Source organism: Trichechus manatus, unplaced genomic scaffold (assembly GCF_000243295.1).
Source record: "Trichechus manatus latirostris isolate Lorelei unplaced genomic scaffold, TriManLat1.0 scaffold00067, whole genome shotgun sequence".
NCBI lineage: Eukaryota > Metazoa > Chordata > Mammalia > Sirenia > Trichechidae > Trichechus > Trichechus manatus.
The window spans coordinates 12,461,335-12,474,585 of record NW_004444003.1 but is presented as its reverse complement, the minus strand read 5'-3'; the positions used below and the strand labels follow the sequence as shown (position 1 = coordinate 12,474,585).

Sequence of the window (13,251 nt, the reverse complement as noted above, 5' to 3'; positions counted from 1 at the left end):
ATATGTATGGAGGCCCTGAAGAGTTAGTTATTGCCAACCTGTGGAGTATGAAACAGAAAAGGTAAGTGGCAGAAAGTGATGACAGAAGGTGCGTAGGTATCAGACCAGTTTGAACATTTTCCTGTGAACGATTTATTTGCAAAGTGAGGAGCAGAGTCATGGCGTGGTTATGTTGATGCTTTGCGGAGTTCATTCCAGCAGTGTACAGAGAAATGATTGGAATGAATATGACAAGTGGTAATAATGATGTAAGTGCGGATAAAATTAAAAAATAACAATTAGACAACATGGGTAGAACTTGTTGATCGATCAATGTGGTAGGTGAAGAAAAAGGAGGCTATAAAGATTACCTCCAAGTTTCTTGGTGGATAGAAGTATAATTAAATATGATAAACAGTAAGTGTAATTTTGGACATATTGAATTTAAAATACTTATAGGAACTCTAAGGAGCCCTGATGGTGCAATGGTTAAGCACTTGGCTTCTAACCAAAAGGTTGGCGGTTTGAACCTATCCAGTTGCTCTGCAGGAGAAAAGACCTGGCGATCTGCTTTTATAAAGATTATAGCCTAGGAAACCCTATGAAGCAGTTCTACTTTATCCAATAGGGTCATTATGAGTTGGAATTGACTTGAGGGCACAAAACAACAACAACAGGAAATCTAATTGGATATGTCCAGTAAGGGGACAAATATATGAGTCTGAAACATAGGAATATTGTCTAGCAGCATCCATATGTAATGGACTCGGCTGGAGGAATTTTTCTAGCAAGCCTTAGAGGCGGAGGGGGAGAATACAAGGTTTGGAGATCAGAAAACTGTGGTGGAAGAGGGAGCTTGTGAGAGCAGAGTATCGACACGGGCTTTTCACGGGTCCAGGCTAGGTAGAGAGTCAATACCAGAAGTGAGCTAATAAATAGGGTTAAAGAGAAACTAGATTAGGTCAAATTCTAGTACTTATTGTGTAGGAGGGCAGAATTGACAGAGGAGGAGAATGAACTCTAAGAGAGCAACGTCTGACTCTGTTACTCTGGAAGTGGAGAATTCCAAGTGATGACCTGTGGATAAAGCGTAGGAAGGTGTGAAAATATGAGATTGAGGTATCAGATGGCTACTTTGAAATTTGGTGCCAACAAGAGTAATGGCAGGAGAAAAGAGGAAGAAGAAAAAATGATTGCATAACAGAAATCAAGGAGCAGGGATTTTAAAAGAGAAAGAATGCAGTGGCTGGAGTTTGGAGGGCAATGTGCCACTTACTTCCTTGCTGGGTAGTGAAGACTTGAGGCCTCTATTAAAGAAGGATACAGGAGACATGGTATTATCTTAAACGTTAACCAAGAATGAATTCTTTCTTTGTTCCCCCAAATTTGTTTTCTCTTCCCATATCCCCCATTTCTACCACTCTTATCGCCATTTTCCCCAGTCCATTTTAAGAGACACTGTCAACATTTTTGCCTTCACTCAACATTCATTTTGAAAGAATTACAAAGTACCCTGATGTGTGCTTATAACAGACATGCCCTTTCATCTACATGACAATGAAATGTTGCTGTTTATTTTCTTTTAGACTCTTTGTTTAATTTCATTCCTATTACCACACCCCTAGTCCAGATTCTCATCACCTCTCCATTGCATAATGAAATTTTATAGGATTTCCTATTTCCACTCTATTTCCTTTGCCAAATCTGTCTTACATTTCATGATGGGCAATTTCCCTAAAACACTGCTTTCACTGTGTCACATCCTGCTTAAGAACATGACAGTGACTCTTTGTTGGTGACTTTCCCAAGTCTACACACTCTTTTCGCCTGGCTTCTAAGCCCTCCCAGATCTCTCTCTGATTCTTCATCCTGATTTGAACAGAAGCCCACTGATCTACCTAGTTTGGTCTCCTCATGTAATATTTTTACTCAAGTCTACATTTTTTTTCCTCCTAGAATGCTATTTTTCTTCCTCTCTGAAAATCTCAACTCGACCTATCCTTCAATGCCCACACTATGGAATTTTCTGGAATGAGTACAACCCACAGTAATCTCTTGGTTAACCAGTGTTTATGTGGTTTAGGATTCAATTCATCTCTAGTTGTTAAATCTGAACTACCTCTCCCAATCCCTGAATGTAAGAACTCAAGTAGTGCTTTTGTGAATCCTTCAGAAAACTATTGCCTATATATAGTAATAAACATTCTTAACATCAAATGACATCCTGTATCTTTCTTCTTGTCATGAATAAAGAATTTTCTACTTATTCTATAACATTGGTTGTTGAAAACTAGAGCTGTTAAGAAACAAATGTTCACAGATAGAGTTTCAGTTTGGGTCTAGATATAAATAATTTTAAACGCTACAAAGTTTTATTCTTAAAAAAAATCTTGGGCTTATGTAATCATTGTTTGTGAATTGTTTTTCAAAGCAAAGATCTTTAAAGCATTTACGAAAAATACTTGCATTATGATGGAAAGCTTCTTTCAATTTACATTGGGCCATTTTTCTGAACTAATGGGGAGAGTATACTTTCTCTCACTCAAGGAATTAAACATTATTGGTATTATCATTTAGGCCAGTACTTTCACCTTTTAGGTAAACCTGGTTACTTAGATGCCCTGCAATCACACTTATCTCATTTAGCCAACTCAAAAATGATATAATTACATATACTATATCTCTAGAGCTTCCAAGAAAAAAAAGAAGGAAAGGTTCAAAGTGCTTTTTTCCCTCCTTGGCCATTTTTTTTCTTCTTTAAAAAACTTTATTGTGGAAAATTTCAAACAAATACGAAAGTAGAGAAAATACTGTCATCAGTTTCCAAATACCAATCATCCAGCTTCAACAATTCTCAATTCATGGCTACTCTTTTCTAATACACCTCCCTCCTTACTCCTCCATCCCTTGCTGATGGGCTATTTGAAGCAAATCCCCAATATCATATTATTTTATCTGTAGATATTTCAGTATATATCTATAAAAAGGTAAAACCTGAAACCCATTGCTGTCAAGTCAATTCTGACTCATAGCGACCCTACAGAGACAGAGCAGAACTGCCCCATAGGGTTTCCAAGAAGCAGCTAGTGGATTTGAACTGCCAGCCTTTTGGTTAGCAGCCAAGCTCTTAACCACTGCACCAGGAGGACTACATAAAAAGACGAGGACTTCTTTTTAAAAAACAACCACGATACCATTATCACAGCAAAATATTAATAACATTTCCTCGATATCATCAAATAACTGTTGAGTGTTCAATTTTCCCAGATTATCACTTTTTTTTTCCTCTAATGCCTTTGTTTGATTCAGGACCCAAAGAAATTGTATGTTTTAAAGGAAAAAATCCAGAAAGCACAATCAATCTTTAAACTAAACTTGCTTCTTCTTGTTAATAAAACTAATTTGGGAAAAAATAAAATGAATTTACCTCAGTAAGTTCACATGTCCACTCTGAGGTTTAGGATTTTATGAGCAGTAACATTTGATTCATTTAAACAGCGCTTCAACACAAGGAACTGACAAGCTGTAACAGGCACACAGTATAGTGTGCTTGTAAATGTAACTTCTGTGACAGGGCACCAAAACTTTTTAGCAATGCATTTTTTTTCATACCCTTACTTGTTCCTGAAAGGATCTGAGGTGACTGGCGGCACAGTGGTTAAAGCAATTGACTGCTAACGAAAGGTTGGTTGTTCCAAACCACCAGTGGCTCCGCAGGAGAAAGATGTGGCAGTCAGCTTCCACAGAGATTTACAGTCTTGGAAATCCTATAGGATCGCTATGAGTCGAAATCAACTCAAAAGCAGTGAGTTTGGTTTTTCAACTGTAACATCAGGCATTTTGCCACTAGTTTTATGAAACATACTCATCTGTTTCTTATGTGGAAACCCTGGCAGTGTAGTGGTTAAGAGCTACGGCCGTAACCAAACTGTGGGCAGTTCGAATCCACCAGGCACTCCTTGGAAACCCGATGGGGCAGGTCTACTCTATCCTATAGGGTCGCTATGAGTAGGAATCAACTCGATGGCAGTATGTTTGGTTTGGTTTTTTTGGTTTCTTATGTATCTTGTCATCCTCTGATAGTCTGATAGCTTGTTCTATCACATCACTTATACATATATAATGTGTACACACATAGCTACACATAAACAGAGCCTTCTCTATTTACATTAAATTCCCAAGCTAAAATAAAGACAGACTATTAAAGCACTGGGCATATTGATTCATAACAATTTAAAAAATAATGCTATACATGTTTTATATTTCTCTGTTTATATAGCCCAGATAGTGTATTTTCAATTCATGCCTTGACCACCACCGGTAATTTTAAGAAAATTCTTTGTGCTTCTGTTTTTTCATAATTCTCTTCTATGATATTGCAAAAGTCAAATAAGTTACACATGAGGAGAAGGGACATGCCCTCCTCACCCCCCAACAAGAAGAACAAATGTCACTTGCCACTCATTTCCAGAAAGTATCTTGCGTTCATTAGCATTCGGCCTTGAGGTTTCAGTTCTAACTGGTTGAGAGAAGGAAAGAAATATAAGTCAGAATGTGAAAGAAGTGCTGAGTTTAATGACATAATAACTGGCTTGTCTGGTGACAGTACAAGATTTCCAATACAGAATCTAATCATTGCTCCCTTTCTCTTTACTCATTGTCATCAGCAGTAGTGCAGCAACCTTGAACATAGTCCTTTCTTTTACTTGAATCACCTCGGCCATTCATTAATTTTACTTGAAGATCAAAACTTGCATAAGGAGAAAAGAAAATCTAAAACAGATTCTATTAGGTTTTCTTGCCCTGTTCTGCTACTAATCTTAAGAGTTGTAATAGGGTAGACCCAGATCTTAATCACAATAAAAGAATCACAGACACTAGTACTAGCTCACTTGGGGAAAGGGGGCTTTTGGAAGGAAAGATAAATTCTGCACTGAGAGTGCCTGATGGTGCAGTGGTTAAGAGCTTAGCTGCTAACCAAAAGGTCGGCAGTTTGAATCCACCAGCTGCTCCTTGGAAACCCTATGGGGCAGTTCTACTTTGTCCTATAGGATCGTTATGAGTCGGAATCGACTCGATGGCAACGGGTTTGTTTTTGAGAGTGCCTACATAGAAGTCTCTTCCCTTCCACTGGGATGCTTATCCAGGTTAAACAGCGATTAAATAGGAATGTCGTTTTTCTTTCACATGGAGAGACTGTCTCCTTGGGAAAGTGCTAATCTACTGAGATAAATTTTAATTAGAATGATCTGGGGAAAAACCAAAAACCTAAACCCGTTGCCGTCAAGTCGATTCCGACTCATAGCGACCCTATAGGACAGAGCAGAGCTGCCCCATAGAGTTTCCAAGCAGCAGCTGGTAGATTCGAACTGCTGACCTTTTGGTTAGCAGCCATAGCTCTCAACTGCTGAGCCAAAAGGGTTTCCGATCGGGGGAGAGGGGGTTCAACAATATATTTCAGTGTAATTATTTAGAAGGGACCAGAATAAACTGACATTTTAAGGGACATGAACGGTAAAATAAGGAGGAAAAAAAAGCAAATCTAAGACAGCAATGAGCATTATCACTAACTTACTAAACCACAAAACTATATCATTAATATACTAAAGAGAATATGGAAAAAGAGGAATTAAAGGTCATTGTTGATAATTATATCCATGCTTTAACTAGAATAACAGAAATTAAGAAGAGTCAGTAAGATATAACCATATAAACAATTAAAACCTTGGCAAAGCAGAAGGCAAGGCTCAATGTGATATTTAGAAACAGGATGACGTCTATGGAGGTGAAAGGCATATTCGAGAAAAAGCATTTTAAAAATTAGAGCAATTCATTTTAAGAAAGCAGATTTCAACAGACGCAAGGGAGAAGTATACATCCAAGACAACCTGTTAACCCTTAACCACTAGAAAATAAAATCGAATAGGAAATAACAGAAAAAATATCTGGAAAATATCAAAAGAATGCTAGTTGGGTAAATGAGGATCTGAGTGGCACCAAATGCTTTTGCCTGAATAATCCTAGAATACAAACAAACTGAAAAGTCTGATAAGAATAAAATCAGAGAAAGCCTGGGCAAGAAATCAAATGCAACTTGAAGAGATATAAATTGGAAAGCAATCTGTATATCAATGAAGTCTTAAAAAGAAGACAAATAGTTAGTCTTTCATTAATTGTGAAGGAAACATGAATAACATGCTTTTTAAAAATTAGGGATTTGGTAACTTTTTAAAAAATCAGGCAAAAAGGAGAAAATAAGTGAGAATGAGAGAAGACAAAAAGCCTTTTTCTTTCTAGTTTATCTCTTTTTTCTTCCCAGCCAAGCCAAAAGCTCCTCTGCTCCAGACCCAGGTAAAGCCTTGTCCCTCCCAATTACCTGGTTTGTGTAAATTCTTTAACCCTATGGTAATCATCAGGAGCCCTGGAGGCGCAATGGTTAAGAGCTCTCCTGCTAACCAAAAGGTCAGCAGTTTGAACCTACTAGCCCTTCCCTGGCAGAAAGATGTAGCAATCTGTTTCCATAAAGAATTACAGCCTTGGAGACCATATGGGGCAGTTCTACTCTGTCCTATAGGGTCCCTATGAGTTGCAATCCACTCAATGGCATGGATTATGTTAATCATCTGTGACATTATCAGGTTATTTAATCTCTTCCTACTTATCTAAGCAGGTACCCAAGAGGAGTTTTATTTCCATGATCCCTTCCCCAAGCTGACCATAGAGGAGGTGAATAGACACTACTGAGCTAAATGACCTAAACACATTTAAGCATGGGATCCTTTGCTACCTTGGTATATATTCATATTTAAGGATTACTTTTGTGCAACAAAGATGAGTATACTTTTCTCAAAAGTACTGCTTTTTTTTTGCAGTCAAAACACCAAAGTGACACAAAATCTAATGTTTAGGCTTACATCATTCCCATTGTGAAACCTGTGACTTGAAAATCTATGAGTGGATTACTTAAAAATCCAAGTCATAGAAGGTAAAGAGCTGAAAGGTTAACCTGTAAAGATGGGAAACAGTGTAAAGATGAACAGTGTAAGAAGACACTCTCCTTTTGCAGAAGTGATGAAAACTTTTAAAATATTTTCTGGGTCTCGGATCATATAAAAGTTGTTTTTTTTTTTTTTTTGTATTGGTACATTTTCTTTCATTTTGTGCCCCAGGAATGTTCACTACCAATTTTGATGCTTTCATATTTTGCTCTTCCCTGTAATATTTCTAAACATTTGCTATCGAAACAGTTATAACCTAAGTTTTAAAAAACTTGGTGTGCTAATATGAATTGTCTATGAAGAACTTCTTGTACACTTAGTTCTTGTTGACTTAGTAAGCTAAGTGAACACAAAAAGGCTGAAAAAAAACAGAGATTGATAAAGTATGGGGAGAGAAGACCAAAATATTAAATAGGTCTTTGCTCTCTCTCAGAGCCCTGGTAGCTCAGTGGTTAAGAGCTTGGCTGCAAACCAAAAGGTCCTTGAATCCACCTGCCGCTCCTTGGAAACCCTGTGGGGCAGTTCTACTGTCCTATAGGGTCACTATGAGTTGGAATCAACTCCACAGCAATGGGTTTGGTTTTTTTGGTTTGCACTCTCTCACTTTCTGATATCTTATAAGTAGATAGTAGTTAGGTTCCAAGGTTAGGGGAAATTTGTGATATTTTCCAAGCTTATTTTAACAGTTATAAATCAATGACAGTTTTTCATAGACTAAGAGATATTCTTCACCTTATACAGGAATCAAACCTATCGAATATGTCAATACATTCCACAACCCACAATGAGTGATCGCTGTCATTAGCAAATCACCAATGAGTAAGACCAGTGTGATCCTACCTTTAGGATGAGACTGAAATTTCAAGTGCGTCTTCAGCAAGCATGGTGTTTATCACTGAATTCTACATACTTTAAACAAAGCTCAGATATTTACCCATATTTCTGTCTTCCCATTGTTCTTCCTGCATCTCTCGGCCAGGGAGTAGAGCTCTACTGTAGTTTCAGATATTAGGTCCACATTTTTGCCCTTCACAATGATTTGCATTACTCTCCCCTTGTTTATATGGGCGTCAAAAGTGCTGTCCCAGGGTGGGTACATGGTTGGCTTTTTCTGAACATACATCTGCCCATTCTCTATGAAAAGAAAGATATTTTCTCATTACTCTTTTAGCCAGCTTTGGAAAATAATCCAATTCAACTCAAGAGTAGTGCCCATTCCCTCTGCTCTCTAGCATAGATAATTCTGTTGGGAAGACAAAAATAACACACACAAAAAAAAACCATCAGAGACAACACAGGACACAATGAGAAAGTTCCAAGGTCTAGATGCCAAGATAACTGAGTGAATTTTACCGCTTGACCTGGATAATTTAGGCAACAAAAACCTTGAAATCTGATTTCAACGGGCAATGTTCTTTTACTGTTCAACAGTTAGTTGCTTCACTTTGGGTGTGAACATGGGAACAAATAAATAGAACCCAGAGGGTTAAGTGTGATGTATTTGATAGGGTACGGTAACACAGATCCCATTCCTGATACTTGTGAAACTTTCATGCCTTTTGAGGTCTTCCTCTGTTAATCTATGAAGAGTCAATCATATGACTGGTTTATTTCCCTGGAATCTGGCAAGGAATGGTCAATATAAAACTACTGTGTGTTCATCTGAAAGATAGAGAGGCATAATGTGAGGCTTATAGTAAATGCTCTTTTAAAAAGACATCAAATTTTCCATTTGCCATAAATACACTAAGAGTCAATAATCTTTAAAAACAATGAGGAATTATTTCCTTTTCTATCTACCATAATGAGCATAGTACATTTTAGATATTCCATGCACCCTTAATAAAAACTGATGAGCAACTCAGAGTGGTGATGGTATTAATCAATGTAGTCAGTAAATAGAGGGCTACAGACCTACATGTAATGAAAGGTAGGCAGGAAGGAGGCCTCAGAAATGGTAACAAGAACCCCAAACAGGATTATCATTTTAAGGAAAACCTTCCCAGAGGCCAGCAGTGACTAGGAAAGAGCTTGCTAATGAGATTAAGTCTTTATCATATCTTTCATCCACATTGGATTTTCTCTGGTATTTATTCTTTAATCGTTTCAGAAACAGAAAAATGCAGCTGTATTTGAGTGTTTTGTCTCTTATGATAGGAGCCCTGGTGATGCAGTGGTTAAGAGCTCAGCTGCTAACCAAAAGGTCAGCAGTTCGAATCATCCTTGGAAACTATTCTGTCCTATAAGATTGCTATGAGTCGGCATTGACTCGATGGCAACACGTTGGCTGTTGGTTTTTTTCTTATGATAATAATCCCATTAAGTGGCAGATTTAGAAATTCAGAGATGTTGATAAAGCAAAAAGGAGAAATCTGCTTAAAGCAGAGAAATAAAGCAGAACAAGCTGCTAATCAAACGGGTAGAGGTTGGAGTCCACACAGAGGTACCTTGGAAGAAAGGCCTGGTGATCTACTTCTGAAAAATCAGCCACTGGAAACCCTATGGAGCACAGTTCTTTTCTGACACACATGGGGTTGCCGTAAGTCGGAGCTAACTTGATGGTAACTGGTTTTTTGGTTTCACTCCTGATAGCACGGAGACACTTGCCCTTTCCCTTGCCACGCCCCCATCCCCTGCCTTGCGAAAAGCTAAAACAGAATAGGCAGTTTGCATTTGTTAAATTCATATTTATTTTGGGGGTATACAAGGAGTTGAAAAAGTTGAAACTTCAAATTTTAGGTAGTCTTGAATACTAGAGGTGTAACCTATATGACCGTGGGAGAAAGATGTGGCATTCTGCTTCCATAAAGATTTACAGCCTGGAAACCCTATGGGGCAGTTCTACTCTGTCCTATAGGGTCGCTATGAGTTGGAATTGACTCATCGGCAGTGGGTTTTTTTAAGCTACATGACATGGTTAAGGAGGGAATAGGAAGCGAAGGGTTTTTATGGTTTGGTAAAAAAAAAATCTGATCAGAGGTTGGGCTTTTTAAAAACTGATGGCAATATTACTTTAACAATTATAAATCAATAACAATTTTTCATAGCCAAAGAAAAAATGACCTAAAATAATTACCGTAATAACATTTCTGGACTGGCACAGCAGCTACCACAATGGGCTCAAACATAGCAATGATTGTGAGGACGGTGCAGGGCCCGGCAGCGTCTGGTTCTGTTGTACATAGGGTTGCTATGGGTGGGAACCGACTTAACAGCATCTAACAACAACAACGAATAATATTTTATTTCCTCAGACTTGCCGTTTCTCCTTTTCATAACTCCTTTTACCACATAACCACCATGCCCCAGTCAAAGATTAAAAATCCCTACCTCAAGGCATTTTTTTTTACCCTTTCATTTATTAGGTTTGTAATTACCTAAAAAGACCAGAACTCAGGATTCTGACTATCTACAGTGAGTTTTGCCATCTTCAAAGAATCTCAGATTGATGGTACTATGTTCTGTTTGTTGACTCATCATGGAAAACAACCTCACACTCCAAAGACTGAAATGTGTTTAAATTCTAAGGAAGTAATACTTGAATTACAATGTTTGGAGTGATTTCTTTTCAGAACAAAACTAAAAAACAAAAGTCTCCAAACCTCTCAGAACTCCACAGGCTAACCTTTTGGAAAAACAAAGTTTTCTTCTTTTCTAACAAGGTCTCTTGATCCACACGGCTGATTAGACCAAGCTCAAACACAAGACCCCCCCGCCCCACAAAAAAAAAAAATGGCTCTCAGGAGGCAAATGTCAGTGAGACTTGTGGTTGTAAAGAGAACTGGATCCAGGAGGCCTATTAAGTCAAAGCAGCTTTGAAAAATTCAGACATTTTACACTTCAAAGATTTCTGTGACATTTGAAAGGTCTGAGATTGGGAACAAGTGGCATTCTCACTTCGAACTAAACAGGAGAGAAATCTGGGCAGAAGGGAAGTCAAGGCGATTCCTCAGCTTTGATGCACTCAGCGTATCTAGAAAGGTGAAGTCATCCATGGAGCAAAAAGTCTTTCAAGGGGAAAAAAGGTAAACATAGTAGGATTCTGAACCCCAGAAGTTCTGACCTGTAAAGATCTAGCCGGAGGTTCTCAAATACTGAGTTAAGATCCCCCTGGGTATGCAGAGTCCTTTTTAGGACTACACTATACAAAATAACAAGAGTCTCTGGGTGGTGCAAATGATTAAGCACTCAGCTGCTAACCAAAAAGTTGGAGGTTTAAGTCCACCCAGAAGCACCTTGGAAGAAAGGCCTGGAGATCTGTTTTCAAAAGCTCATAACCACGCAAACCCTCTGTAGGGTCAATGTGAGTTGGAATCGACTTGATGGTAACTGTGTGTGTGTGTGTTTCAATATAAAATAACACACATTTGCTCCGACCCTAATCCTCCTCTCTCCCCTTTATTCTACTTTGTTTTACTTCACAGCACTTACTATATTTTTGTTTCTTGCTTATCTTCTTCTGCTAGAATATAAGCTCTAAGGGGAAGAGACTTTTTCTGTTTTTCTTTTTCCTTTTCCCTCTCCTCTAGCCCCAGCAGCTTCTCAATAAAAACCAAAAAGCCCATTGCCATGGAGTTAATTCCAACTCATAGTGAACCTATAGGACAGAGCAGAACTGCCCATAGGGTTTCCAAGGAATAGCTGGTGGATTCAAACTGCTGACCTTTGGGTTAGCAGCCTAAGCTCTTAACCCGTGGGCTACCAGGGCTCCACAGGCACTCTGTGAATACTTTTTGTATAAAGGAACTATGACAGCTTCTGTAGTTACTCCAAACCTGCATCAGTGCTAATCCCAGTTCTCAACAAAGTATCTGCTAAAGTAACTGAGAAATAAAGAGAAAGGAAGTCTTGATACATGCTACAACCTGCATGGACCTTGAAAACATTATGCTGAGTGAAATGTCAGTCACAAAAGGAAAACTATGGTACGATCCCACTTACATGAAATAGCTACAATAGGCAAATGTGTAGGGATCAACGTTTATTAGTTGTTATCAAAGGCGGGCAGGAGAGGGGGGAAAGGCAGAAATCATTGCTTAGGGGGCAATGATCTTCTGTTAAGGGTGATGGTATAATTTGGGAATGGATAAAGGTGATGGATGAACAACATAATGAACATAATTGATGTCACTCAACTGCACACGTAGAGGTTGTTGAAATGGCAAATGTTTTGTTTCATATATATTTACCAAAAAAAAAAAAAAATGTATCTGCTAAAATAACAAACCTATATAGGGAAACGGGGAAAGGCAGTGAAGTTGGGAAAGTCTTGGGATATAAACATTCTTCTATCTTTCTTTGGAAAGTCCATATGATTCTTAAAATGCAGGGGGATGGATCAAAGAGAATGGAAGCCAGTCCAAATTACCATGGAGAGATTTCTGACACAACAGGATTATTTTAACTGAATTTTCTAAACCCACACAAGGAATCTTGGATGGCTGTCACACTTTTCTCCCTCAACATATACCGCCCTAAATATATACATTTGGCAAAACATGGCTATTCTTTCATTCATTCAGGGTCTCAGTAGTAAATGCAAAAATGCAGTTTTCTGAAATGTGGTTTCTAATGGCTATTATATATTCTTTATAATATTCATCTAAGCTTAGCCAAAGAAGCAGCAAGCCATCTTTAGAGTTGATTCTAAAGTTCTGCAGACTTAATCAACCTATAATCATTTTAAATCACCAGGCTTGACAATATAGGTCACATGTTCTACTTCAGCTCATTAGTAGATTTTTTTTTTCCTCCCATTAACTGCTCACATAATTTGCTCAGCCCAACTTTTTCCTTTCCTTTGTTTATGTGGGGAAAACATACAGTGAAAAAGAATGACTGGTGAGTCACGAGGCAGGAAACGTGGTTCTGGTTCAGCGACTACCACTAAACCAACCTGCCCTGGAAGTACTTGGCTTCTCTGGGCACCAGTTTCCTGAATAATGAAATTAGGCTGAATCAGATGGCCTTGAAGGTCCTGGAAGATCACTGCTGGCCTTGCTTCCTAGTTCATAGGAACTAACTCCTCCCCCATCTCGAATATCCACACAAGCTTACCTGATTCAACATATTCCTTGACAAGTACAGCACAGTAAGGGTTAACAGTTTCTCCCTGACATGGCTGACAGGACCCACAGTCAAAGTTGGACAAACCAATTCGAAGAAATGGTGACATGGCTGCTCCCTGAAAAATGAGAAAAAGACAAATGCTGTTTGGGGGCTATAGGATATGTTATTTTTGCTGTCCCCTCCCCACATAACCAGTGCTTTATCA

At 38.4% G+C, this 13,251-nt stretch overlaps 1 protein-coding gene across 7 annotated transcripts in view; it reads right to left on the bottom strand.

Moving 5' to 3' along the window:
• PRKCQ (protein kinase C theta) overlaps positions 1 to 13,251 on the bottom strand; it is a 168,897-nt gene that overhangs the window by 85,030 nt on the left and 70,616 nt on the right. For 4 of the 7 annotated variants that reach the window (XM_023734394.1, XM_004379707.2, XM_023734393.1 and 1 more), the window contains 3 exons: positions 13,035 to 13,161; positions 7,912 to 8,111; positions 4,438 to 4,498 (listed from right to left, as the gene is read on the bottom strand). In XM_023734394.1, coding sequence (XP_023590162.1) covers positions 4,438 to 4,498; positions 7,912 to 8,111; positions 13,035 to 13,161 — 388 coding nt within the window. Of the gene's footprint in view, positions 1 to 1,255; positions 1,287 to 4,437; positions 4,505 to 7,911; positions 8,112 to 10,053; positions 10,153 to 13,034; positions 13,162 to 13,251 lie in introns of those variants that run through there. The other 3 variants (XM_023734395.1, XM_023734397.1, XM_023734398.1) reach the window with 3 other exon arrangements.